The 27,533-nt window shown below is 35.7% G+C and overlaps 1 protein-coding gene across 4 annotated transcripts; it reads left to right on the top strand.

The window, feature by feature from the left end:
• The first annotated feature begins 5,312 nt into the window (after window positions 1-5,312).
• Slc35b3 (solute carrier family 35 member B3) lies at window positions 5,313-27,235 on the top strand. 4 transcript variants are annotated; one of them, XM_047559010.1, is made up of 11 exons: window positions 6,623-6,762; window positions 11,207-11,344; window positions 11,829-12,122; window positions 13,776-13,897; window positions 17,240-17,394; window positions 18,835-18,942; window positions 21,157-21,254; window positions 23,120-23,212; window positions 23,604-23,715; window positions 25,685-25,754; window positions 26,975-27,235. In XM_047559010.1, the coding sequence occupies exons 3-11, from the start codon at window positions 11,922-11,924 to the stop codon at window positions 27,123-27,125; spliced, it is 1,110 nt and encodes a 369-aa protein (XP_047414966.1). In that variant the 5' UTR covers window positions 6,623-6,762; window positions 11,207-11,344; window positions 11,829-11,921; the 3' UTR covers window positions 27,126-27,235. The 4 variants fall into 4 exon arrangements, with proteins under 4 accessions (XP_047414967.1, XP_047414964.1, XP_047414965.1 ...); XM_047559011.1 differs by lacking the exons at window positions 6,623-6,762; window positions 11,207-11,344 and adding an exon at window positions 5,313-5,428; XM_047559008.1 differs by lacking the exon at window positions 11,207-11,344 and having other exon boundaries at window positions 6,594-6,689.
• Window positions 27,236-27,533: the final 298 nt, after the last annotated feature.

Raw genomic sequence — 27,533 nt, 5'->3', positions numbered from 1 at the left:
TCAAAATTATCCTTGTGGGCCTGAGTTAGTCACGAGACCCTTGATATGGGTTTAAAGATCAGAGACAGAGCAAGTCAGGGTTTTGAAGCAGTAGAAGGATTTGACAGCCATTGTTGGCTTTGTACATAGAGGAAGTCACTTAGCAAGAACAGCAGGTGTTCTCTAGAAGCAGAGAGCACCCTGCCAGCTGACAGCCAACAAGGAAACAGTGACCTCATTCCAATAACTGCAAAGAACTGGATTCTGTAAACAACCTGAATGAAATTGAAGATAGACATTGAGCTCTAGAAAAAAATGACAATCCTGACTAAAATCTTGACTGCAGCCTTGGGACACCCTCACAGAGAACCAGTCCAGTGCACAGCCAGATTTCTGATCTCAAAAATAACTGGTGTTAAACTGCTAAGTTTTCAAGAACATATGTAGCAGCAATAGAAAACTCATACTGTGAGGAGAGAAGAAATATAGAAATATCAATATTCATCAGTAAGTAATTTGCAGGACAGGCGAGAGTTAGGAATGGCCGATCTTGTTGGTCTCACGTCTTGCACGCCAGTATCAGGCAAGCCCACTCTGTGATCATGGTGGACCAGGACAAAAACACAAGACTACTCACTGATCATGTCTGAATGCAGAGACAAACAAAAACATTGTCTCAACCACAAAACTCCACTGTCCAAACATCTCCCTATCTGGACTATTACATGTGACAGCTACTTCTTGATTAGCGGTAACTTTAACTTTGTTCTTCTCTCCTTAGAGATTAAGAATTCTGAAGAGACCCAAATTTAGGATGATCTACATTCCTGACAAGACAATCCCAGGGCAAACTCCAATTCCTAAATCTTTCCTCCAAGTCATCAGATAAGAGCCCCAATCCTGTCCTTGCTAACACTCTTTTATCCAGGGGCCCACAGTTCCACCAGAGGGTGCTTTCTCTCTCACTGCAAGAAGTCAATGAGTATTCTTCCAGCACAGGCAGCATCCCATGGACCCTCTACCAAAACAGGTTCTCAAGGGAGTCAAAGGATAAAGAGCCAAGCTTCCTCTACTTCAAAGGAAGTAGCTCAGATGTACATTCTATACTTTCTCTCAGGGCTTCCCAGCAGGATGGAGACCCATTACCCACAACGGTATTCTCCTCACAGCACACCCTTTTAAACTCCCTTCCTTTTCCTGACTCACTTGCCTGCTGCCTCACCAGTGCTTCCAGGAATCTCTTCCCAAACAACCAACTTTCACAACAGTATGCTCATGGGGAAATACAACCTAATACAACGGTCAAGGTTGACAGCCAGATGAAGTCAGGGGGCAAGTGTGCAGTTACAGTGGCAGGCAGCCCCCTCAAAGATGCCCACATTCTGAAATGCACTTGAAAAACAAAGCACAGACTGGATTTCTAAGACTTTGTATAAAAAAGAACTTAAGCTATCTCATTAATAACTGCTACATTGATTACATGTTTAAATTATGTTTTTCCTGTACTGAGTTCAATAAATATACCATTAAAATTGTTTTGTTCTACCTTTTTAATACAGCTAACAGAAAATTTAAAATAGCCCATGTGACATATATTATGTTTCTATTAGGTAGTACTGCTCTAAGAACTGAAAAGAACTTCACGTAAACCAGAGAAACCCTCCATGAAAGGTGGTTTGAGAATAGTCTCCTAAGAAGTTAAATTAGTTTTAAAAAATTGTCCCAAAAAGGATTCCCAAATCATGTGTTAAATGAGTAAAATATTTCTTCATCTTATTACATATGCTATATCAAGCATTTTGTACCACACAAATTATCAGGGCTAGGAAAGAAGGTCAGCTGGGGCCTTGTTCCAGTGACCCAGTCTGTGAACCACCATTCACTTGGGAGAGATCAAAGATAAAATTGTAGCTCTGGAAGTTAACCACCCTACAGGAAACCTTAACCTATAACATGGCCTCTCAGTGTAGCCTGTAGCACCCACGGCATCCTATAGTTAATTCCCTTACCACTAACATTAATCACATTGTAGTTTCTTGCATGATTACCTCTGCCACATGACCATGAGGTTTGTGAGAGCATAGATCTAGGTCTGTCTGCTTCATCCACATGTCTACAGGAGAATGAGAAAAAGGAGAACAAAAAGTCAACCTAAGGAGGCTTTAGCATCAGACCTGGTCATACATAACACATGGTTCCCCCAAACATTCTGAAAAGGGTAAAGAAGGCCTCCCAACAACCTCCCCCGGGGGATAGAAGGCAGGAGCATTTGTCCACAGATATCCCTCGCACCAAAAGATCATTGCCTGAAGGCATTAACTCCCCTAAACCTTCCTAGGGGCAGGTTGTATGTGTGTGTGTGCGCGCGCACTGGGAGGGAGAGCCAATCAGTCCCTTTAAGCCTCTGCAGCATCAGAGAAACAGAAAGCAAAAAAATCAGAATTCAGGCTTGAGGAGAGGTCTAGAGGAGATTGAAAGGCTACAACCTCCACAGAGCTTAGTAGGCTCAGTTAGATATCCTGCTGTCCCCAGTCATCCTGAAGCCACAGCTGATAGTCATCTTCTCCCTCTTCCACCCTCCATTCCAAATCAATTTCACCTTTGGCCTGATTACTATGGCTGATGTTTTGTCTTAGTGGTGTGACTGAGACTTCTGATCCTTCAGTTTCTTTGCCATTGTCGGCCATCATTACTGCAATTACCATTTACCGTTTGTACTGAGCATGGAAATATCAAGCACTTCAGCAAATCCCCCAGCTTTGGAGACATATACCTTCCTTGTCCTCTGTATGTAGGATCTTTTTATGTAGCAAGTCTTCATAAAACTCTGGATCTCTTACCTACCTGCTTGTCCTCTAACCGAAGGCACTCAAATAACAGGCTGTAGACATAACTTCCATTTCTATGGTTCCTACTTCCTGGTAGAAGAGTTATTCCATGAAGACCAGAATTTCTAACCAAGTAGAGAAATGGGAGGCACACATTCTGCTACTGAGTTACTGGGAAGCATTGTGAAAAAGGCCAATATTATTTTTACTTCTTGGTTCCCAGGCTCATATATTCCAACTATTGAGGGACATAAGACCATATCTGTCACATACTTATGTGAATGTAAGTATACTAGAAAATGGCACCACAACCTTTTTAGGGTATTTGATCTAAGCAAGGAGTCTTGCTGATGTTCATTAGACCATGCTAATGTTCCTTCAGGCATCTGCCTATAGATGGCCCAATGTGCCCAGTGTTCCAACTGCCTTACCATCAATATCTTCTTTAGTCAGAAGCTGTATGTCAGAAATCTGTCATGAATCTGTAAGTCCATCAGAGAGTGGTGCTGGCAGAGGCACTATGATCATAGAAAATTCTTATTACGAGAGATATCAATTCCATGAGGACATACTACTTTTGGGCTTTCAATCCTCATGAACTTGTGTCCCCTGATCAGAACAACAATCTCCATAATAAACTCTAGTATTGCCTTTCTTCTCTGTCTTCCTCCTCTTTTTAGCTACCATGTTTTCTGAGATGAGCTTCCAAACACTACCTGCACACAGATTCTTGTCTCAAATTCTTGTTAAATAAAAATAAGGGGTATTATAGACTCTCTCAAAATTAGATGCCCCCAAATTTGGCAGACTCTGGTTCACTGCAGGTTTTCTCTCCTATTCTGTCACACTTGTATCTTCCTAAGGTGTCTAGTACTTACTTACTTCTTGTTCTCTAGATACAACATGTATATCAAAACCACAGAGAACCAATAAGGTAATTTGCAACATTTCATGACAATCAAGGTTCCTGCAGGACTAAATCATAACAGAGAAGAGGAAAGTTATCTCAACCCTAGAGAAAGTCAGTGAATGTGTACTGCTGCTATTTTGTAAAGAAGCCAACAGTTCTTGTTCTGCTTTACCAACAAGAACATTAACTAGATCAATAACCACATAACAAATAAAGAGACCTTGCTTTTACTCTAGTAAAAATCCCACATCTTGCACAGTAGCTGCTACTGGGCTGCCATGGTGCTAAATTACAGTAGTCCAGATTGGGAGATGTATTGGAGAACCCCTACTGAAGATATCTGCAGTGGTATTTCAGGGTTCTTCCTTCAAGGGACCTGCTCACCCTCAGTTAATGGGCCTGGGAGTAGGGTTATTTCTACTGAAGCAGCCGACTTTAGCCTTTTGTTCACCAGTTGTTTGTTTTTCTGATAAAGCAAGGTAAGTGACTATGCTTAGGCTCTCCATCTGCCTCCCCCTTAAGTAACTTGGTTGCTACTCTGCCTTTGCTGCTTTCCACAGTAATTACATCCCCTTACTTCTGTTGGCTAAAATCTTCCAATAGATTACTGCTATTTTGAAATTCTGTCACCTGCATCTCTCCTACTAAAGCCCATGGAAGCATCTCATGTTTCATCTTCATCCTCAATCAATCACAGGTAAGAGCCTTAGTAACTGTGATGTCACAGCACACCAGGGGTTACCACCACCTTATTTACCACCAACAGAGTTCAAGTAATCAAGTTCCAGGGTTCTGAGGGTCTGTATTATCAGTATCATCTTACATAAACCTTTTAGCTAGGTATTCCCCAAAAGCATAAGCAAAAGCATAACCTAAGAAAACCTACTTGAATGAAGGGAGGTTATTTTGGAGATAATCCTAATAAGAAACAATGAAAGAATAAGGAGAAGGGTATAGACTATGATACAAGACTATGTTCTTGAAGTTGCTGTTATGGGCAACCAAAATTTAATTTCATTATGATTACTTGAGAGTCCCACAGAATAGCCTACCCAATTGTTTTGCTGAAGGATATAAAACAGTAGCATTTATCCAACCGTTACCATTGCCCCTTGCTTGAAGGACTCCAGATGTGTTAAGTTACCTACACTTCAAAGCTGTGCATGGCATATGCTTATTATTACTGATGCCATCTTCAAAATCAGAAGAACCTTGGGACAGAAAATAGTGATCTGGTAAACTCGAGAGAAGAGAAGCTATTGGGAGAAATGCATGGAAGCTTGCAAGACACTGTCTCCCCAACCCCAACCAAGGCAGAAATCAGAGGTGATGGTCAAAATATGTGAATTGGGGCACTAACGGAAGAGAATGAGAAAGCAAGCCCTGAGGGTGTCCCTGAGAGGGCAGTGTTCCAAGCAGAAGGAACAGTAGATAACAAAGCACTGATGCTTGGTGTGCTTGGAGAGGGTTAGATGGGTTCTGAAGAGTAGCTAGTGCATGACCCACCAAAAACAAGTGATAAGCCAATGTAAGGGTTGTGAACTTTAAGTAAAATTGTTAGTCATCAAAGGGTTCTGAGTAGAGGAGTAGCACATCCTGTCACAGATTCTAAAAAGATCACTGCAGCTGTTGAGTGGAACTAAGCTGTAAAGAAATAAAGGGGAAGTAGAAAGCCCTGTTTGAAGGCGCCTGTGATGATACTTCTTATACTGTAAGTTTTATACTACCATTTACTTTCTCACATGTATCCTGTAACTCCCTGGGGGCAGAGAGCTCATACTTGTAATTTATGGATTATGTACGTGACTTAAGATGTATGCCCATTCATAAATAATTATTATATAAGTAGCTAATAATAACATTAAATCTACATTATTCAATTAAAGTATGACATCATTGATAGCCTTTGTCATTTACAATCTCTTTAGGAAATTTAAGTTTTCTAGAGTATTTGTTTCAACATTTGTAAACTGCTGATAACACTGGCCTAACATTAGTGAGTATTAAATTGAAAATGCCTAACCAGATCCTTTCTTTCTCACAGTTTAGAGTAAGTTATCTGCCTTGCTGTAACATGAACCCTCACTCTCAACACAAAAACACAAATTGTTTCTGCAAAATTTCCTGAGAAATTTTAAAAGTTTACACAACTGATTGGATTCTGATATCTATATTAATCCAGTTCATCCCTTTCCTAGCACGGGAGGCAGACTCTCAAATACCGTCCCTCTTAGTTATGGTAATTTTTTTTTTTTTAACATCATTGGTACCTAAAGAATCACTCATCACCAATACCACCTTGGTTTTTACTTCGTTACATCTCAGCGATGTAGCCTTACGTTTCCAGAGTTAAGGGGCACTGTGAAAACAATGCTGGTAAGTTTGACAGGTTCCAAGAAACAGCCTTGCTGTAGCTACATGCTGAATTGTAAGATCAGAACACAAGTTCCGCTCCATTCCACCTGCATCGAAAAGGCAGGTACGTATCGGGCGAAGAGAGCGGAGAAACGTACTGCAACGCTGCCTCATCTCACTGAGCTCAGGTGGGGTGAGGAAGGAACCCAAGGACCTTTAAATCCGGGTCCAACATTCTCCACGTGGCCGCCTTCTCAAATCTCGGTCCAAGGGCGCCTAGAGGTGGAAGTCGCCTCCCTAGCGGGCACCCAGAGGCTAGACATACTGGGGATACCCGAGCCGGGAGGCCAGCAACAGCCCGGCACCGACGCTCAAGGTCTCTCCGCGGCTGAGCGCGTCCCACGCCTCGCAACACACAGAGCAAGCGCAGAAGGCGCCGGCGCACGCGCAGACGTCGGCCCCCAGCCGTGGAGGGGGCGGGGTCACGCTCCTGCGCACGCGCGCAGATACACATAAGCGGAAGTGGCGCGTGGGCGCCGGTGATGAGAGTGCCTTCCGGGGAAGCGGCCGCGGCGGTGGAAAGTCCAGAAGTAGGAGAGGAGGCTGAGGAAGAGGAGGTGATGGCGACCGACCTGGGGAGGGGGCGACGCTCCGTCTGGCCGAGGCGCCGTCCGGGCTAGGGTCACCCAGGTGACATGCCGGTTTGGGGGTGGGCGTGCCCTCGGCGCCTTCCGGTCTTTGGGACCCAGAAACCCGGTCCCCGAAAGACCGTAGACCTTATGGGTCTTCCCATCCAGAACGAGCTTTCTAGGAGCGGATGAGGTCGGGATGGCAGGAGCGGGTGACTTCCTCTTTAAAAGCGAGCCGAAACACCCGGCACGGTTTCCAGGGAGGAGCATCTGCTTCTCTTAGCCCTTTACCCACCCGGGTGGCGAGAACGCCTTCAGGCCACTGTGGACTCCCTTGGGTGGAGGCTAACTCCGGGGATCTCTAGGCTGTTCTCCTGGGGGCCTCTGGAGCACTGTCAGGCTCCTGTTTTCCCCCAAACCATTTGCAGTTAAGAATCACTTCCGTCTTCTGTGTTTTGAGGGGACTCCACGGTTCTCTGATGCCCATTTCCCTTGCCCTGGAAGGTGACTGTTCTTGCCGGGCTGTTAAGTTTATGTCACTAGAAGTTCTGCAAGTTCCTCCAATCTTTGCTATCTCTTCTGTTTTTCTTTCAAAGCAATATTGAAAGTAGAAGGTGAAATCATTTGATGTGCTAACAGAATTTTTAAAGTATCAGCCATCTGCCTTTATTATACAGTAGGTTCCCCTATAGCTAGCAAATTAAACTGGCTTTGAAAAAAAAAGATTGTGACAGCTTGAAACTTGGAAGAGGATGCAACTACCATTTGAAAATAATTTAGGTAGTGTTATTTGTATTTTATTAATGCATAAAATGCTAATTTTAGCTTTCTCCTTTGGGGAAAAAAATTCAAACTGGCACTGTTTCTCGAACTTTGTATAAAGTGGGTAGAAGGAAATGAGATAGAATCTTGTTTTGGGGTACTCCATAAGCCATGATTGAAATCTAGAGTGCACTTAATCGAGGGACAATTGTGCTTTTATTTCTAACATTGAGTGTGGCAAAACAGTCATGTTTCTCAGTTTACTTGCTCAGTAACGACATATTTTTCTTACATTCTGCCTTTTTGTAGCAGGAGTCTTTCAGATTAGAAAAGTGAGATTAAGAAATAACTAATTTTGACTTCAGTGGGTCATTACAAGGCAACACTTATCACTTTATAATTTTGAAATGTCCAACATGTGATGGAGATGTTACCTTTTAATTCCATGTTAGGTGTTATTTGTACCTTCAAGGAACTAAAAGTATATAATCTATTTTGAGTTTAGGAAGAGACCTCAGGCAGTGATTCACACTTGTGATTTTCTTTTCTAATTTAGTTTCATGGGTCATTGTGAAGTTCTAAGGCAAAGCCAAATATTGATCATTTAATTTAAAAATGAGTTTTAATTTCTGCTTGATTCTTTTCCTCCTGCATCACAAAGACAGGCTCAGTTTCTTTAGATGATAATTAATATCAGTCCTTAATGTTTGAAATGGAAAGGAGATGGCAAACATTGGGAATCAGTTTCTTTATAAGAGGCCTTCATCAGTTTGATCAGCGGTGTGCAGATTGATAACACAAAACTGCATTCTAAAGGCAAAGAGTTAAAGGGCAGTTTTTTTGGTACTGATGCCTCAAGTAAGCAAGGGAAATAAATTTATGTCCATACTCACTTCAGATACTTTGTGGGAGATTCAAGAGAGATGTTGGTATTTTTGCACGTTTTGAAAGGATAGTGCTGGAGGAATTTAATTGTGCATGTGACCTGGATCTGTGGTTCTGGGGTTGTAAAAAAGTGTGTTGGGAGAACTAAAGCAGTGGAAGAGGAGCAGAACACTGTTGATTCCATGGCGATCACTAAAGTGCAAGAGCATCCTTCATTTAATATCTGTATTTTTGTTACGTGCTTGAACAACATGGGAAGGCAACATCATCTCTTGCCTTAAGGAACTCGTTTTTTGTAGGAAAAGCACACACAAAAGTCATGCCACTATGATTTAGACATTTGCAAATTACATCTTTATATATTACATGTATATAAACTGTGCTGTAAAAACCTAGAATAGCAGTTAGTTTTTAATATACAGGGTCTTAAATTTGCAGCATGGTCAGATTTCCTGGTCAGTAGTGTGAAAGATTGAGAAGAGGAAATTACACACAAGCTAATCTGGACAAGAGTTAATGGCTGTTTGATGGTAGGGTCAAATATTTTTCAATATACTTGTGGATGTAGAGTCAACAGGAATCTCTGCAGAATGTAAGTGTGAGGAATAGGGAAATATCTTAAGGTAACTCCTGGATTTCGAGGTTGTGTTTCATACTAAGTAACATTACATGTGATTGTAATGTGCTGCTGTGACTAAAAATACCCAACCAGAACAATTGTAGAGGAGGAAAGGTTTATTTAGGGCTCACAGTTTCAGAGGTCTTAGTCCAAAGAAGGCCAGCTCCATTTCTCAGGGCTGGAGGCGAGACAGAACATCATGGTGAAAGAGTGTGGCAGAGGGAAGCAGCTCGTGGTGATCAGGAAGAAAAGAGAGACTCCACTCTCCAGATACAAAGCCACACCCCACCTATCTCCAGTTACCACTCATTTAATCCCATTGGGGATTAATTCTCTGATTAGATTAATACTATGGCCCAGTCATTTCTCCTCCAAACTTTGCATTGTCTCACACGTAAGCTTTTAGGGGCACCCCATCTAAACCATAACAATCACTAATATACATGTACTGTCATACTATATACTGAGCACTTTTACATTTATTTCATGTATTCCAGCAAAAATCCTATTGCAACCATATTTTTAACCCAGCCACTTCCCTTACCTGTCCCTCGTTCCCTTTTGAGAGGTACAGAACCTAAATCTCAGAAAGGTTAAATAATTTGCCTGAGACTCCTCAGCTAATACATAGCAAAACCCAGTCTTGAATTCAGATCTATATAAATTCCAAATGCTATATTGCTTTCTTCAAATATTAGCTATAATTGTATTCATGTGCTTGACATTTTGCTAAATTACACACATCACAGAAGAAGGGACTTTGAGAGAATTTACCTTCTGGAGAAGTATTTTGATACCAACAAAAGCAGCAATGAGATTTTGTATAACCTTATTCTAAGTACAGAATCATTACTTGTGCTTTTCTCAGACTTTTCATATTCTGTAAGATTTTTGGTTTTTCCCATAAAACTTGCCAATACCATAAACCGTTTCAAGCTGGGAGTGAATGATTACAAGCTAAAGTTTGAGAGTATCGAGAGGAAGGACCAATTTATTTGCTTTATCCATTATTGGATGCAGAGACAACTAGAATGTGAGTCTTTTATTCTGTCTCCTCCCAACTGGGGGAGTTAGGGAGGATGTCCCAAAGGAGACATTAAAGCTGAACTTCAAAACCTGACCCAGAAAAAGGAGAGCAGGTAAAAAGACATCATGACCAGAGGGCAAGAATATTTGAAAGGCCATGATGTTTTTCAGGAATGAAATATTGGTGGTTCAAGCTTTATTGAAAGAAGTGAGGGAAAGGAAGCTTAGAAGCTTATGTTCTGCCAAGTGTTTTTAAGTGGTGCTCTTTGTCGATGCTTAGACATAGCAAATAGTTGTTAAAATTTTTGTTCTACATTCAAGCACAGGTTTAATGAAATATTTTGTGAAGATAATATATTTTATTATGTTTTTATTTGTGCATTATAATTATTCATAACAATGGGGTTCATTGTGACATTCATACTTGAACATAAAAATATCTACTGCATTTCATTTTCTGGTATTTCCTGTTTCCCTCCCCTCCCCAACCTCTTCCTCTGCTCCACTGGTCTTTCTTCTATTTGCTTTTTTTTTTTTTTTAACATAGCGCATTATAATTACACATAAAATCAGGTTTCATTTGAGAAAGAAATTTAAAACATAATTTATAAAGACTGTCACATCTCAAGGTTATTTTACAAGATGGTGTAAAAGTCTTAACTGAGATAGCAAGGACTGAAACAGTGTGGGAACCAGAAACAAAGTAGAAGGAAGAAAAAGTAAGTAAAGGAAAAGAAAGCAAAACTTTGTAAAACTACACATTCTCTGTTTAGAAACATAGCAGGGACCCTATAAAATAAAATGTTTTGGTGACTGAAGTGTTCTTAGTTACAAGTTGTATTCAGAGCCTCGGCCTCATTTGAGTTAGGACCTAGTTCATCTCTCTAAATCGGTAAATTGGGAATAATCATGAGGAAGCAACACTAGTTCTTACTATTTTAAATCGACAGTTTCTATTAAAAGATTTCCAAAGTGAAGCTTACTGTCAAAATTATACTTATCTTTTCAGCCCTTAGTGTATAAATTTTCATTCTCACTGGAATTAAAAGTCTTTTCTAGAAAAATAGTTTTTCTTCATCAGTGTGTTCTAATCTTTGTCATTTATTCTTGAATCTCCTCAACCTTACATGGGATTCATGTTTCAGTTCATTGAAATCCAAAAAGAAATTGACAGTCTTCCATGGTACCTCATATTTTTTTTCTTTTTTCACAGACTGACACAGATGATACATTTTCCAGCCTTTTACACCCCGGAGACTTTCAAAATTAAAATGATCTCCAAAAGAAAAAAAATTTATTTTAGCCTAAGAGATGCTATTACTAAAACATATTATTCATTCTACAGTCTCTGGTAAATTAGCTTTTTAAGCAACTTACAGTTGGGTGACTTTTAAAATGTTACTGGCAAATAGATTTTACAGTTGTTTTAGTATTTAAAGGAACACCACCTATTCTTTACTGTTATCCAAGTAAAGATTGACTTTAATGTCGAGAATGTAATGCATACACTATTGTAGACTTTAAAAGTTATCTATTTACTAGATATAAAAACATAACATCCTGCTTAGTTCTTTGACAAAACAGTTTGGTTTGTTGCTGTGGAAATGAGTATGGTCTACAACCAGTTGAGTGGTGCAATTGCTCTTTATCAAGTGTAAATAAATTGGCAGTTAGGTGTGTTGGTTTTGGTTGTTTAGAAGCTGGAATTGAGTTAATATATTAACATCACATGTAATTAACTTCATGTACACAATTTTAGAGTTTGGATTAGTTTTTGGAGCATAAATACTTCATGATACAAATGTTTTACCTCATATTTGTATTTCCTTCTCTAGGACTTGGCACAGCATGCAGAAGAAGTATTAAACGAAAAAGAGCAAACCAACAAAGCTAACTCCCAAAGCCCTGAATGCAGCAAAATAAAAACAATGGACCTCAAGTTCAACAACTCCAAGAAATACATCTCTATTACTGTGCCATCCAAAACCCAAGCAATGTCACCACACATTAAGTCAATTGATGACATTATAGTACTTGGCATAAATCTCAGCAAATTTAACAAACTTACTCAGTTTTTCATATGTGTTGCTGGAGTTTTTGTATTTTACCTAATTTATGGATATTTGCAGGTAAATAGTTATTTGTAATATGTTAATTATTTATAGTAGTTAATTTCAGTATCAGCACTTATTAAAAATTTTGTCTGATATTTTTACTAACAGTTTACCAGTTGATTTATAAATTTGAATTTTTCATAGAGAAATACAAAAGGACTTCTTAAAAGAGCTTCTGAAAACAGATCACATTTTCAGAGTTAAATATTTTTAGTGGGGAGGAAAGACCACTATCTTAAAAAACTTAAATTATGAAAATAAATTTTAAAATATTCAACAAAATGTGGGTAGTTGCAGCCATGTGTTAGTTTTTAAAAAGAAGAACACTTCAAGTATTGGTTGATACCTGGGAACACAGTTTTCGAATAAAATTGAATTATAGCACAATTTATTCTTGATTCTTTGAGCTCAGTGATAAAAGATTTTTTTACAAAAATATATCACGATATTTTATGATTTTTCTAAGGGTATCCCTTTTAGTCCAGTAATAGTCAAATCCATTTTTAAGTACCTCTCATTTTTATTTTAATTTTCTCTAATATAACTTTGCCAGCATCTTATCTGTCTGTTATTTTTGTTTATGCAGAACACTTCTAACATTGCAATAGTTTGTTTCATATTTGCATTGTGTTTTGTGGTAGTACTATACATTTGGTCAACAGCAGATTTCTAACCTTCAAAAACATGGGCTGTTGAGTGAGGATCCAGGCTAGTAAAAACAGGATGTAAAAGTGGGAATAAGTGTTATTAATCACCATTTAATTAATGAATGTTTTCAGTCTTTAGCAACTTAGATTTTTAATAAGGTGAGAGAAGCTTTGTAATTCAAGGAAAGGAAAGTGATGCTTTTTCTTAAAACATACTATTTCTGGCATACATTAATACTAGTAAATTAGGGTGATTTTAAAAAGATTATTCTTTTTCATTGTCTTATAGAAATGAATTACACAGATAAATGTAAACAAAAAAGGAGAATTTTGACTTAGCTTACAAGAATGCCATGTAGAATATTAAGGTAAAACAGGCATTAAAAATATCAACAATTACAATTGATTTCTACTAGAACATGATATAACTTAAGATATAATGGATGACAGTTAAAAATAGAGATTGGAATTTCTTGTTGAAACTTTTTTGTCCTTCTGCATTCCACTCTTAAAAATAGCTTGGCACCAAAGGTAACTCTTGCAAAGGAAAATGAATTAGAAATTTACCTTACAAATTTCATTAGATGCATTTTTTCATATATTTGATCATGATTGAACTATTTTGTTGCTAACTACTATGTTCAAAGTTTTAAATTAGAAAAACCACCTCAAGTTACTTTTGCAGTTTACCACTTTTACATTGTGAAATTTCTTGAATCAGTCACCTTTTTCATTGTTTCGGGCAACTTTTAATTGTGGTGTCTTTTGTTTTGCTTAAAAAAAAAAAGAAGCATAGCATCTTGTTCCTTTATATTTTCTGCTTATTTCATACCTGGGTCTATAGTGTCAGTTCTTTTGAGAGAACTAATGTCTAACCTCTCTTAAGTTACTATAATGAGTCATAGTTTGATGGGAGTGGGGACTATGACTTGATTTCTTTTAAAATGTGTTCGTGAGAATTTAACACGAGTAAGTTGGTCCATCCACTTGAACTTAACAGTATCCATATGTCTTTTGACAGGAATTAATATTTTCAGTGGAGGGTTTTAAGTCCTATGGCTGGTACCTTACTTTAGTGCAATTTGCATTTTACTCCATATTTGGCCTAATAGAACTTCAGCTTATTCAAGATAAAAGGAGAAGGTATGTAGCTTGATTTTTTTTGTTTGTTTGTTAAGTTCACTAGTATTAGTTGAATCTTCTTTTACAAAAAATTTAGCTTGTTAAATATGCATGAAATTTATATTTCCTATTAATGTTATCTAATCATGAATTATCAGTATATAATCAGCTTAGTAAAATTAATGTTTCCTTTATACACTGAAAAAAATGAGGCCTTTCTTTGAGTGTAATATTACAAAATTAAATATATACTTATGGTCAACTTGTGATAAAATCTATCTTTTTGAACAGAAGTACATGTATGTTTATGAAATTCACTGAAATAGGTGTAATTACAGGAAGATTTATGGGCAACTGACATGGAGGTAGTGGAGTGAAATGTCTGTTTTTGTAGTGATTTTTAAAATGTGAAGTTAATATTTCGGGGGATATATTCAACTAACATGGCCATGGAAAATCCAGTTGCTAATATTTTCATTCTTAAACATTAGAGAAACATACTTCATTGCTTCGTGTTAAAACTAAAGTGACTGGTTTGATAATATCTTTCAAATTAACAACCATGTAGAATTGAAAAATATCAATATATTTTGATGACATATTTAACAACATTCAAGAAAACAGTCTCTGGTTATAAATAGAAGGTGGTTAGGAATCTGAAGTGAAATTTTGATAAATGTGAGAAGAGTGGTCATTTCTTTATTATCACACCCTAATATTGATTTCATATATCTGTTGGGCAGTTTAAATGCAATAAAGACTATAATATGGGTATTCTATCTTCTTTCGTGTATATGTTTAATCCTTTAGTAAATTTTTTTTTAAATTTCACAGTTTTTTTAACATGATTTTGAAGTTTGATAATTGTACAGTTTTAAATAATTAATTCTATAACATAAGATTCTTCATGGAAGAATCTGTGACACATGTTTCTTCACAGGATCTAATTTTACCTGCCAAACTCTTTATTGCCAATAAATTGTTATAGTAGTTACAATAAAAATATTTTAATTTCTCAGAATATTATCCTCCTTTTTTTCTTGCTCTGAAATTATAACATATAAGTCACAAGTGATAGAATAAAAAAGCAATGAAATACATCTGTCAAGACTAATATTTAAGGAAACCTGAAGATTTATTACCATTGCCAACTACTTGGTCTCTAATTGCTTCTAAGGTAAAAAAGACACGGATGCCATCTTTGTTAAGTGAAAAGTGACACAAAGATAATGTATCTCCTGTCAGATTTCAAAAGGAAACCTTTTCCATTAGCTAGCTACCTAGGTGAGATGGGAGTGGACCATGTTTACCCCAACCTTTAAGCCACATGACCACAATACGTTTCAAAGTAAGATTTATGATTTAAACGTGAGTGAAAGAATCTGGAAGAATTTATAGACTTATTGTGAATTGAAACCTTTCCCTTCTGAGTCATATTAAATATAAAAAATTGTCATTAAAGATATAACACAATGAAAATATGCCCAACCACATATTACTTATTATTAATATAAACCCAATTCTGAATTTATTTAGTGGTAATTTCTTTACACCTTTAATTAGCTACACTCTTTGGTTAAGGTTTTTTTTTTTTTTTTCCTCTATGTTTATTTAAATAGCTGGGTATAGGAAAGAGAACAGGATTAGAAAACATGGGTTTGAATTTTGGTGCTACTTATAAGCTCTGGCAAAACCTCAGGAAGTCTGAAATTCTCAGTTTTATTGGGAATCAGATGTGATAATGTGTGCTAATGCATATCATAGAGTGTAATATCCCAAATGTGCTACTTAATTATTTTTCACCAAAGAGTACCTTGCAATTCCACTTTTAATTACTTTGATTTTTAACAAAGAAGATCTGTCAAATCAGTTTTGAGGGGTTTTTTGTTGTTATGGTTTTGCCCCCACTTCTAAAGAAGTAAGTAATTGAGGCATTAAATAAAATACAAACAATGAGAATTCTAGAGGCAAGCTGGTAAAATCCAACCTCCTTATTTTACGAATGAGAAAACAAAGATCTAGAAGCTTGCTGAGATTTTTATGAGACTATATAGTTAGTTGTTGTCAGTTGAAACTGTTTGAGTTTAGGTCCCCCGAGTTTCAAGCTGGTTTTCTTTCTGCCTATGCTATACTACTCTGATCTTTCTTTGTAATTTCTCTGATTTGAACTTTTATTTTCTGGCCACCACTGTTTTTGCAATTGTCTGAGGAAATTTGACAGTTAAGATTAGTGTCATTATAAGGGAAAGTTTTGCCGTACTTCTTCACTGATTTGGACATTGAGGTTTAGGGACAGCGTGAAAATGTCTTTGTGTATCTGTTGTATTCGGGCATACCAAGTTATTTCCAGTGGATTAAATGTTGTCTACTGTATTAGTACTTTGATAGGAAAGGCCTAAAATTGAAATGTAGATGTGATGAGCTTCAATTAAGTTTTCCCAGTTATTTTACCTGATAATCTGACCATATAAATGGTAAGAAGGAATGTTGTTGCCTTGATGTAAACATAAAACACATTTCAAAATGGAAATTACATTTAAGTGTATAGCATCCTCAAATTATGTGAATAATGTCTCATCGTGTTTGTAACACCACCATTGTACAACATTATTATTTTAGACCATTAAATATCTAGTCAGTGAGAGTATAGGGTCCCAATAATGACTTGAAATTCTAAAGATGCCAAATTAAGAATCTCCTTTAGGAAATCCAAATAGAGCCAAAATTAAAAGATTTGAGAGCAGAGAGAGTCAGATACTTTATTTCAAAGTTATTGTTGTGACATTGTATAGAACACAGAGAGTTGAATTATAAGATAGTGAAATAAAAATCATGTCAAAAATTTGAAGTTCATGGACTTTTTCTAGAGAAATTCTGCTTAGGTTATGCTAGCAGAATAGATAGATAAATTTTTCCTAATGCTAGATGGAAACATTAGGAAATAGAACAACAGTTGAGAAGTTAAGGTTTTGTTGAAATTATTTTAGGTGCCTTTTTACATTATAGAGGCCAATATTTTTTTAAAGCAGTCTCTTTTTTTTCTAAATTTAGTCAAGATTGTTTTTATCTGTAGCTAGGAATGCTGTTTAAAACCCTTTGATACTTATACCTTCAGTAAGAACTTCTTAATTTTTAGTTGAGAATTCTCATTTATGATTAATTATATAAAGGCAAATTGTTATTTATACCAGTGTTCTTTTAAAGTGTTTCAATTTTAAGAGTAGTGATATTTTTACTGATATTTACAGAAATATTAACCAGAAATTAGAAAAGCAATTAGATATTTACACATTGTAAACACATTATCTTAAAGTAGTATGAATTGGGTCCCAAAATGAAGGTCTTAAAAATTGTCTTTTACAGAATACCAGGAAAAACCTACATGATAATAGCTTTTCTAACTGTGGGTACTATGGGGTTATCAAACACTTCCTTGGGCTACCTGAATTATCCCACCCAAGTCATCTTCAAGTGCTGCAAATTGATTCCTGTTATGCTAGGAGGAGTTTTTATTCAAGGTATAGTAATGATATATTTTCATACTATTTGAAACCAGTAGGACATGTTATGGCATCTAGCATTAGGAAAACACTAAACATCTATCACATTTTAGTGAGCATCGAGGTATCCTAACAGTTACGAGGGGTATCTTATAAAAATAAGGTATTATAAAACATGGATACTTCTCTGATATACCTCAGTATCTGGAATCAATAATTTGGACTTGAGAGAAAAGAATTTTTCTTTGAAATTTTAGCACATTTCTAGCAATACTGTATTCACATTTGAAGGCCTAGCTCAGAAGTACTGGAAAGTTCCTTTTCTCAATTCTTTTATTCTTCTACTCTTCAGAGTCCACACTCGACCTTCATTGTACATTGGGTAATTGTCCTTTTAAAGTAGGGCTTAATCTGAGTGGACTGCTAACCCTGCTGACTTAGTGATATCTTAGAGCCCCAGCTAAGTTGAAAACTATGAACATATGAGGAGAGGAGGATCCACAGCAACTAGCAGGATATCAAGTTGTTCTTCCTGTTGACTGTCATGAGGCATATTCATGTTTCAATAATTCAAGTGTTTCTGTATCACTAAGTGTCATATACAGCAACATTTCATTTTATTCCTTAGATGCCTTCCCAAAATAAAGCCTTTTACAATGAAAGTGTGTATTATAGCAACTTGACATCATCACAGGATGAAAAATTCCGAGGGAAAAATTTACTTCATTCCCTATTAAAAATCACATTTAGGCAACTCCTCTTTGGTCCCCTCTCACCTTCCTGGTACTCTTTTCTTCTCATTTGAATAAATTCAACTCTTTTATACTTTAAAAAAAAATCAAATCACACTTAACCTGTTAAGGCACATATAATGTTACCTACAATCCTTAAAAAAAGTTATACATTTATACATATCATGGTATTTTTAAATCACAAGAAAATGTGTACCTTTTAATATGCATTCACCAAAAGCATTCATTTCTATAGAAAAAAATTAATGCTTTCAAATGGCCATTATTCTTGTCAGTTTTCACCAAAATACAGTCATGTACCACATTAGATGTTTCATTCTACAGTGGACTATGTATAGGAAGGTGGTCCCATAAATTAATATTGCCCAAGGACTTCATAGCTGTCTTAGTCTGTGTAAGTATACTCTGTGATATTCGCACAGCAACGTAATCACTTAAAGATGGATTTCTCAGAAGGTATCCTTGCCCATAAACAATGTATGATCATATGTATTTTATTTACTATGATGACAGATGAAGTAGGATTCCATTTCTAACTTAAAGACGTGTTGTGCCCATTGATTATTTAATCATCAGAAGCCCTTTCTCATCCCTTGATCTAAGTGTTCTTCATATTTTTGGCATTGGATATGAAAAACAGATCCCAGCTCTATTTGGTTAAGCACATAGATCTAACATGAGGTGGGCTTACCTTTGTTTTGTATAGGAAAGCGGTATAACGTGGCAGATGTCTCTGCTGCTGTATGTATGAGCCTTGGCCTGATCTGGTTTACTCTTGCTGACAGCACAATTGCACCTAACTTCAACCTGACAGGTAAGAAATTTATACTTCTAGATTTTATAGGCCTTTTGATTTAGAGTAGAATTTCTTAAATTTCATAAGAATTTTAAATGATGCTATAACATCTGTGATTCTCATATCTAACATAAGGCCTTTAGATTTTTATAGGTTGTAGTAAAAATATCACAACTCTGGAAATGTAAGTTATTTTAGTACCTTTTATTTTAACATAATGAGGCTGCCCAATCAAACTCTTTGACTAACAAATATAGTTTAGATTAATTTTTTACATGCTGAATTAGAACTGTGTACATGATTAATAGGTGTTTTTACTCTCCTTAAAAAAAAAAAAAAAAAAAAGGACTGAGGATGTAGCTCAGTTTGTGGATCACTTACCTAGCATAAGTCCTGGGTTCAATCCCCAGCACCACAAAACAAAAAACTTTGAAATTTGTGTATTTATTGTCATGGTTTGTGCTAATGGGGGAAGGTATGTTGTACTTTAATATTAAACTGTATAATGTAAATATGAATATTACCTCAACGTGCTTAAATTTTCTACCAAAAGTTTTCTTTTTAGTGTGCTACATAAAATTTTATAAATAGAAGTTAGATTTCTCAAAAGCAGAAAAACTTTCATAAGATGTGCAGAAATATGAATAAAAAAAGTGTGGGAGTCCTGTTCTTATTATAGTTTGCCTTTCAGATAAATTGTTTTGTGGTATTATTGAGGTTTTTACGTATACAGTACTCCCCTTAACTTATTGAAGGAATTTTACTAATAATACTAATTTAGTATCATCCCATCTCCTAACTTGACAGGTACACTGTTTAAAGTGTTTAGGTTTTCAGAGAAGCTCAGAGAAGAGCAAAAAATAATATAACCAAGTACAAAGTGAAATTATTTCTGAGAAAAATAATAAACTTTCACATAATGAAAAAAAATATGTATTTTCCTAAGAATCAAAACTTATATTGCCAGTTATCAGTTTTCCTCAGTACCCTGGCTAGCCAGGCCGAGTGAGTGGATTTCATCGTAAACAGTTCTGCCTATCAGAACACACTCAAGGGTCTGGTAGGACTTACTCCATCTGCTCTTTAAACTTGATTATACGCACTCACTGCTCAGTTTCAGAAAATGCTGTGAGTTGCAGCTGTTCTTATCATGGTCTGTATTTTTCAGGAATGCTTAATTTTCACAAATCAGAAACTCTAAAAATTATACCTGAAATCAGCAGGAATTGATTTTTTTTTTTTTAACCTAGAAAAAGGCAATGTTGAAGAAGGTACAGAATTTGCAATGAGAGTAGTAGGTTTAAAGTCACTTTGAAGGACTTAAAAATACCAACAACCATGAGTAAATTACAAAACCTCTTTAACCTTCACCCATAAAACAAAATTATGATAAATTGCCTCACACAGAGCTGGTGGGAACGTAGACTAAGATGAGGGAGTAATGGACGCAAAGCCATATGCAGTGACGCAGCAGGAAGAGTGGCTCCTATAGCCCATAACTTCTCACTGTACCTTGGGTACTGTCCCTTCCTAAGTTCCAGCTGTATATTTTTGAAGAGAATTAGAACCCAGCCATACCTCATGAAGAATGATTGATGAGCACTTATCCCTACTCTGATCTTTGTAGTGTATTATAAAGAAGACGTGATAAAGTGGCTGTTAAAAAGTGTGTGTGTGTGTGTGTGTATCCAGACTTGCTCAAATAAAAATTTCCTTTAAAATATTCCCCTTAGGATACAGTTGAGGTGTTTTCATGTTGTTGCTATTATTTGGAACATTCGGGGATTACCTTTGAATAGTCTTTCAGGGTAGGGCATTCCTTTGAGGATCCTCAAAAATCCCATGTCTTTCAATATTTGAAATCAGTAAAACAGCATTCAGAGTCAAGTTGGATGAATAAAATGTATGATTAGGCAATAGATAATAAAGCTAGAACTTCCTTAATACAGTAATTTATTTCAAATATATAATCTAGGGTGAGAGTGGAAGTCTTTTTTAACCTTGAAACACAATAATGATAACAGTATTAACTCACTTATTAGTGTGACTTTTTTGTTTTAATATCTTCACCTGTGTGCTTATTGCAGCTGATTATGGATAAGAATATTCAGCTTTACAGAGCAAGTGTGGTTGCTCTTTTGCTTTTTAGGCTATTTAACTTCTGCTAGAACTTGATTTTGGTCCATGTGTTTAAATAAATAAGGAGACTGTTTCTTTTATACCTTCTTGAAGGTGTGATGCTTATTTCCCTGGCACTGTGTGCAGATGCTGTCATTGGAAATGTTCAAGAGAAAGCTATGAAACTGCACAATGCTTCTAATTCTGAAATGGTAAATACTTGAGTGCTTTTTCCTTCATGTCAGACAGATTAAAAAATGGCAACGTGCTTACTTTTATGAAATAGAATATCAACGACATGCATTGTATTTTTAAGCTAGTTTATCATTGTTTTCCTAAAATAATCAGTCAGATGTTATAGGAAAGTGTAAAGAAAAACTACCACTACTGTTGCTAACAGCTGCCTATATATTCATTTTTTTCTCTTTGATTTACATGTCATTTTACTCCCTGCTTTGTATTTGATGTTATTTTCCACGTAAAAGTTTATAATTTTTATATGATCCAATTTATCTTTGACATCCGGCTGGGGATTTTCCTAACTTTAAAATTTTAAATATTTTACCCATGTTGTCTAGTATTATGATTTCTGTTTTTTGTTAAATCCTAATCCAATCCAAGACTCTAAAAATATTCTTCTTTCATGACTACTCTTTTATTCCAGTTACATTTATCAAATAAGGTCACTCTTCTAGCTTATTTTGAATGCCTTCTTTTTAATATCATATTCTAATGTACAGTTGAATTCACTTGAATTTATTTCTGCACCAGTACATATAACAACAACAGCTTTACCATACATTTACCATCTGTTAGGACTAGCCAGCATTGTTCCTTTTCTTTTTCAGAACATTACTACCAATAGTAATTCTTGAGTGTCCATACTCCCCCCAAAAAAACTAGAAATGCCATTGGTATTGTGATTGGTATGGCATTGAATTATAAATTAATTTAGGGAGAATGGCATCTGTACACTTGATTCTTTCAGTCCAAGAATAAGGTATGACTTTCTTTTATTCAAGTGATTTTTTTAAATGTCTGTTAGTACTTAACATTTCCATAATATAAATCCAACACAGTTCTTATTAAAGTTATTGTAAATACCTTGTTTTCTTTTGCTGTATCTTCTAACTGGTTTTGTGTATAGGAAAGTGTGTGTGTGTGTGAGTGTGTGTACACATTAATCTTATAACCAGCAATCTTCATAGACAGAATACATCACATTAAGGATATAGAAGAATATTCTTTCCTGTTTCTCAGCATAGACTGGTGCATCTTTAAGTACATCCTTGTAATACAGTAACTTTATTCTTCATCATTAATTCTCTTGATCATCATCACCACTCTTTCTAAACAAGGAAAGGTTGACCAAAGAGGGAATTATGGAGCTATTGGTGGTTAGAAAGTTAATAAAATGTAGTTGTTAACATGGTAAGCTGTGAACCAAGATAGCCTCAGTTCATATTCTAACTTTTCTACCTCACATTTGGGAAAATACGTCTCTTAAGTTTTAGTTTCTTCATTTGAAAATTATTAAGGAACAGTGAATTAAGAACACCCATCTGGAGGAATTCATTTGGAGCAGTAGCATAGTACCTGAGACTGTTTATGAGGACTGTAATGAACAGAGATAAAATTGAAGGAAAATAGAATATTAAGCAATAGATTATGCCACAGACTGCTTATTTTCAATATATATTAATATCTTTTGCAAACTTAATGTTTGGGGTTTTTTTTCATGTCATATAAGTAACTCTAAGTGTTTCACTTTGTGTATATTCTTAGAATGCTGATGTTAAAATCTGCTTTGTATTCAGTAATTAAACTGAGCAGAAAAATGAATAATTATGTACATGTATAGAATAGGATTAATGCTGTTATTTGGTACATAAAATAAAATGTATGCTTATAGTCCATTAGGATCAACCATCATTTCTAGAGAGTTGGGTCAAATGGGAATGATACTACTAAAAAGGTTTTGTTTTGCAAACTTAAGTAGATTAACTGAACTCTATTTAGAACCCTCAATTTTCTATTTTGATTTGATAGTGCTTTTTCCCACTTTTATCTATTCTAGGTTTTATATTCATATTCAATTGGTTTTGTGTACATTTTATTGGGACTGACATGCACTAGTGGATTAGGCCCTGCAGTAGCATTTTGTTCAAAGGTAAACACTAATCACATTTTTTTAAATAAATGTCTTCCGTTAAATAGTTTTTTTCCTATATTCTTAATTCCTCTGATTTAAAAAGGCTATTGTTGATATAATTTGATAACTTCTCTAACATTGCAGATCAGAAATGAAATGATAGGTATTTAAATGTATTTATCCTTGCTATACCCTATAAGTTAATTTTTAAGCAGTTCATAATGTAGAAGTTGAGGATTTTTAATTTCATCATTATTTTTCCATTAAATCAAAACTAATCTTTGCTTGACTGCATTGTTGAGTGGCTTATTATTGCTTAAGAAGTTAATTAAAATCTGTGGTTTTATTTCATTTGTAATACCTCGGGGTTTGTTTTGTATATTTTAACAGGCTTTTTTATTTGTTGCAGAATCCAGTTCAGACCTATGGTTATGCATTCCTTTTTTCCCTCACTGGATACTTTGGAATTTCTTTTGTTCTGGCTTTGATTAAAATGTTTGGTGCACTGGTTGCTGTAACAGGTAGGAGGGATTTATTTGCTTACAATATGAAGTAAGCATTTATGTTTCGTCTGATGCTATTTTCCAAAAGGCAAGAAAGTTGTTCTTTTACATCAGTTTTTTCTTTGACTTGTGGGGATTTTTAAAATTACTATTCCAAAAAAAATGATATTTCATCTTAATTTATTGTTTTCAATTAAAAAAGAATTACTTTTTTCTTTTTGTGGTGCTAGGGATCAAACCCATGGCCTTAGTGTGCCAGGCAAGCGCTTTTACCACCAAGTGACACCCCAGGCCCTAAAGGCTTAATTTTAAAGCACAATGTATTTATTTATCCAAATAATAATTTTTTAAATACATTAAAAGAATTTGCTGTAAAAGTATAATGGGATGAATACCTTCAAAGAAAATATTACCTTTATACACTTTTAACTTAATGCTGAAATTCCTTGCATTTCAAATATGATGGGTCCATTTGAATCCAAGAACCTTACATTTGTACATTTTCTAGTACAACAAGGTTAACTTTTCTCTTCACTAATAAGTTTTGCACCTGCTCAGTGCCAGGACTTCACTTGGCACTCTAGAGGAGTGAAGCTTGTATTTGTTGTTTTAGAGGAATGTTTGGCCACATGCGGGGAGCCAGTAACTGGATATGCTTGTCATTTGCCAGAACTGAAATTCAGCCCTTATCTTGACAGTGTAGGCAGTTTTGTTTTGGTTTTTTCTGTTGAAATCCAGAGGTGGTCATAAATAATACCTAGTACACACATCGCCATTATTATATTGAGAAACAATTCTGAATATCTTATGTATATTAATTATTTTAAATTTCCTACAATCCTAAAACTATAGGCACTATTTTTATTCCATTTTACACATGGATAAACTGAGGCACAAGTAAGTTGACTTGTCCGATACTTAACTAGAGACAGGGTTCCAACCAAAGCCATCTGGCTCATGCCTGTGCTCTTTGCCATATTCTGCACTGCCTCCTGAGCACATGTAACGCCATGATAACTCCATGGTTATCCGTAATCCAGTCTCCTTCTACTTCCTGGACCATCTTCAGCCTCCCTCCAGGCAGTGGGGTGGAGTAAGGGAAGGTGAAAAGCACACCCTTCTCTTTATGGAAACTCCTTTAAAAATTGCAAACCGTACTTCTGCTTAAGTTTAACTGGCCACAGCCTAGTCACTTGACCATGTGTAGGAGAGGCTAGAATGTATACACAGCTAAAAATGGGTTTTTCTACCAAAAATAGATATTGGAAATAAGGCCCTGACACGTTTCCATAAGTTTTTTCATTTGGTGTTCGTTTGATGCAGCTTTGAATGTTGAGTGCCAGGGAACTGTGGAGTCTGGAGATACAAGGATGAGTAAGATACGAAACTAAAGCACATGGGCAAACAGCAACTGACTCTGTGACATGGAGGAAAGCTATAATACAGATGTGCACAGTTCCTGCCTCTGTCTGGGACAGGGGAGAAAGGTTTCAGCCTTATGGGACACTTCCAGGTGTAATCGCTGGAAGGACAGAGAAGAGTTAATGTAGACATATAAAGAGGAGTATAAAAATTATTCAGTCTTATCAGAGATCACCATTTTTAAAATATTAGTATATCCATTTCTATTTTTAACAAATAGACCCGCTCTACCTAATCACATCCTCCTTAGGAGAGAAAGCCTTTCTATTCTATTAAACTAAGTCTGTAAGGGATGGTGTGGCTCCACAGTCCCATAGTGTCTGTTGAGTGCTTCCTACAGTTGGACTTCAACGTCTCACATATTAATTATCCATGGTTCCCTACAAAGCCATAAACATAGAGGCAGGAACAGTGCCTAGTTATTTGGTTTTTACTTTGCGTCGCTCCTGGCACCTCACATAGTTTCTGGCATGTAGTTGGTTATAAATACTTGTTGAATACAGATGACTTCCAAAATGTTACCATGGTAAGAGGCACCTTCTAAATCAATATTTTGCTCTTACAGTGACAACAGGAAGAAAAGCAATGACCATTGTACTTTCGTTCATATTCTTTGCTAAACCATTCACATTTCAGTAAGTACTTTTCAAATGCAACAGATTTCTCTATTTTTAGATATCATTTCACATTTCCTCTTAAACAGCCTTATTTTCAACTTTTTTTTGCAGAAAATGAATTGATTTTTTTAAATTTAGTTAATGTGGGTTTTTTTTTTCTGTTATGCTCTATAAAAACTTCTTTTCACTTTGACTTCTTTAGTAGCTTTTTTTTTTTTTTTTTTTTTTTTTTTTTTGCGGTGCTGGGCATCAAACCCAGGGCCTTGTGCATGCAAGGCAAGCACTCTACTGACCGAGCTATCTCCCCAGCCCTTGACTTCTTATCTATTGATTTGTCTTCTGCTATTTTAGAAATGTTTATAATTTGTTATTTCAAATTTGTCATTTTGTGTACTTAAATTGCCAAAGCAGAGCCCAGTGCAAATGTGACCCTGTTTTCTGTATGATTGAATGCTAGTAATGTGTACATTGTGTAGATTAAGAGATTCCCCCATACCCTGTTGCAAATATATAAATTATATATTTACAGTACATGCTTTTAAAAACTACTTGTTTAATGATGGCTTCTTTCTACAAAGGATTTGAAGTAGAGAAGTACTCTGTAAGTTGAGTCCCAAGTTACTTAGTTTGTGATTTTTTATGAAAGTGCTTACTGTTCTCTTTATTGACTGGTATTTGTTTGAAAGTAGCATCATGAAAACTTACCGACATATAACTTTAAAGGTAACCCTAAAATAAGTCTCCATCAGTGTTTAACAGATCATTCATTGTCTATAAATTGCTTTTCTTTTCTGCATGTGCTAGGTGTACTTTATAATAATTACATTATGCTTACTGATGGACATGTCCCTTTTTATCCTTTTGTATTCTGTGCAACTGAAACGACTAGTTGGACTGTGGAGTTGAATTCCCAAGATGGCCTTAGTAGATTTATATTTCCAATATTTTAAGCGTACTCTTAAGACTTTGGTAGCAGTTGTACTCTTAATATGCAATTATCCACAAAGTTGAAATAATCCTCATTTTATATGATACTTTATATTTTTTAATCATGAAAGATATGTAATTCTAGCTAAGCAAATAATACCGTTCATATTTTCATGCTGTTATCACAGGCCTTTAATACCAAAAATTTAATTTCATTGAAGAAATATCGTACACTGATTATTAAATTCTTTTGTTAATAAAAATTGTTACCTTGTTAATTTTAATATTTTTTCCTTATTTCTTTCACTTAGGTATGTATGGTCTGGTTTACTAGTTGTTCTTGGCATATTTCTCAATGTTTACAGCAAAAATATGGATAAAATAAGACTACCATCACTGTATAGTCTGATAAACAAGTCAGTGATCATGAGAAAATCAAGGACGTTGGCACAAACTGTATAGGTATAGATTTTTCCTGTTTAGAATTTTATGGGAACAATCACTAATCAGCTTTCTAAAAGGAAAAAAAAAAACCAAAGGATCTGAAGGCATACTGTTAGTTTCTGGATGGATTGCACATGAGTACTTTCGTGGTATCAGCCGTTCTTCAGAGCATTTGTTTGACTGACTTCTGACACGAAGAAGAGCCACATCTAGCACACCTTGCAATAAAATTTCTACATGAAGGACTCCCTAGCAGTTTCTTGAGAATTTCAGTGGAAATGGACCATGATACAAGACTATTTGGATATCATTACGAATATCAAAAACATTGATATATAATAGCACATTGTTTTGTCTTCATTCCATTTTGGTGGTATTTAAATTGATTCTCTGTTATAAGAGTAACTGATGATTTAAAGTCTGGAG

Source organism: Sciurus carolinensis, chromosome 7 (genome assembly GCF_902686445.1).
Source record: "Sciurus carolinensis chromosome 7, mSciCar1.2, whole genome shotgun sequence".
In the NCBI taxonomy this organism is placed as follows: Eukaryota; Metazoa; Chordata; class Mammalia; order Rodentia; family Sciuridae; genus Sciurus; species Sciurus carolinensis.
The sequence above is the reverse complement of the archived record's forward strand: the minus strand, read 5'-3'. Positions and strand labels throughout refer to the sequence as shown.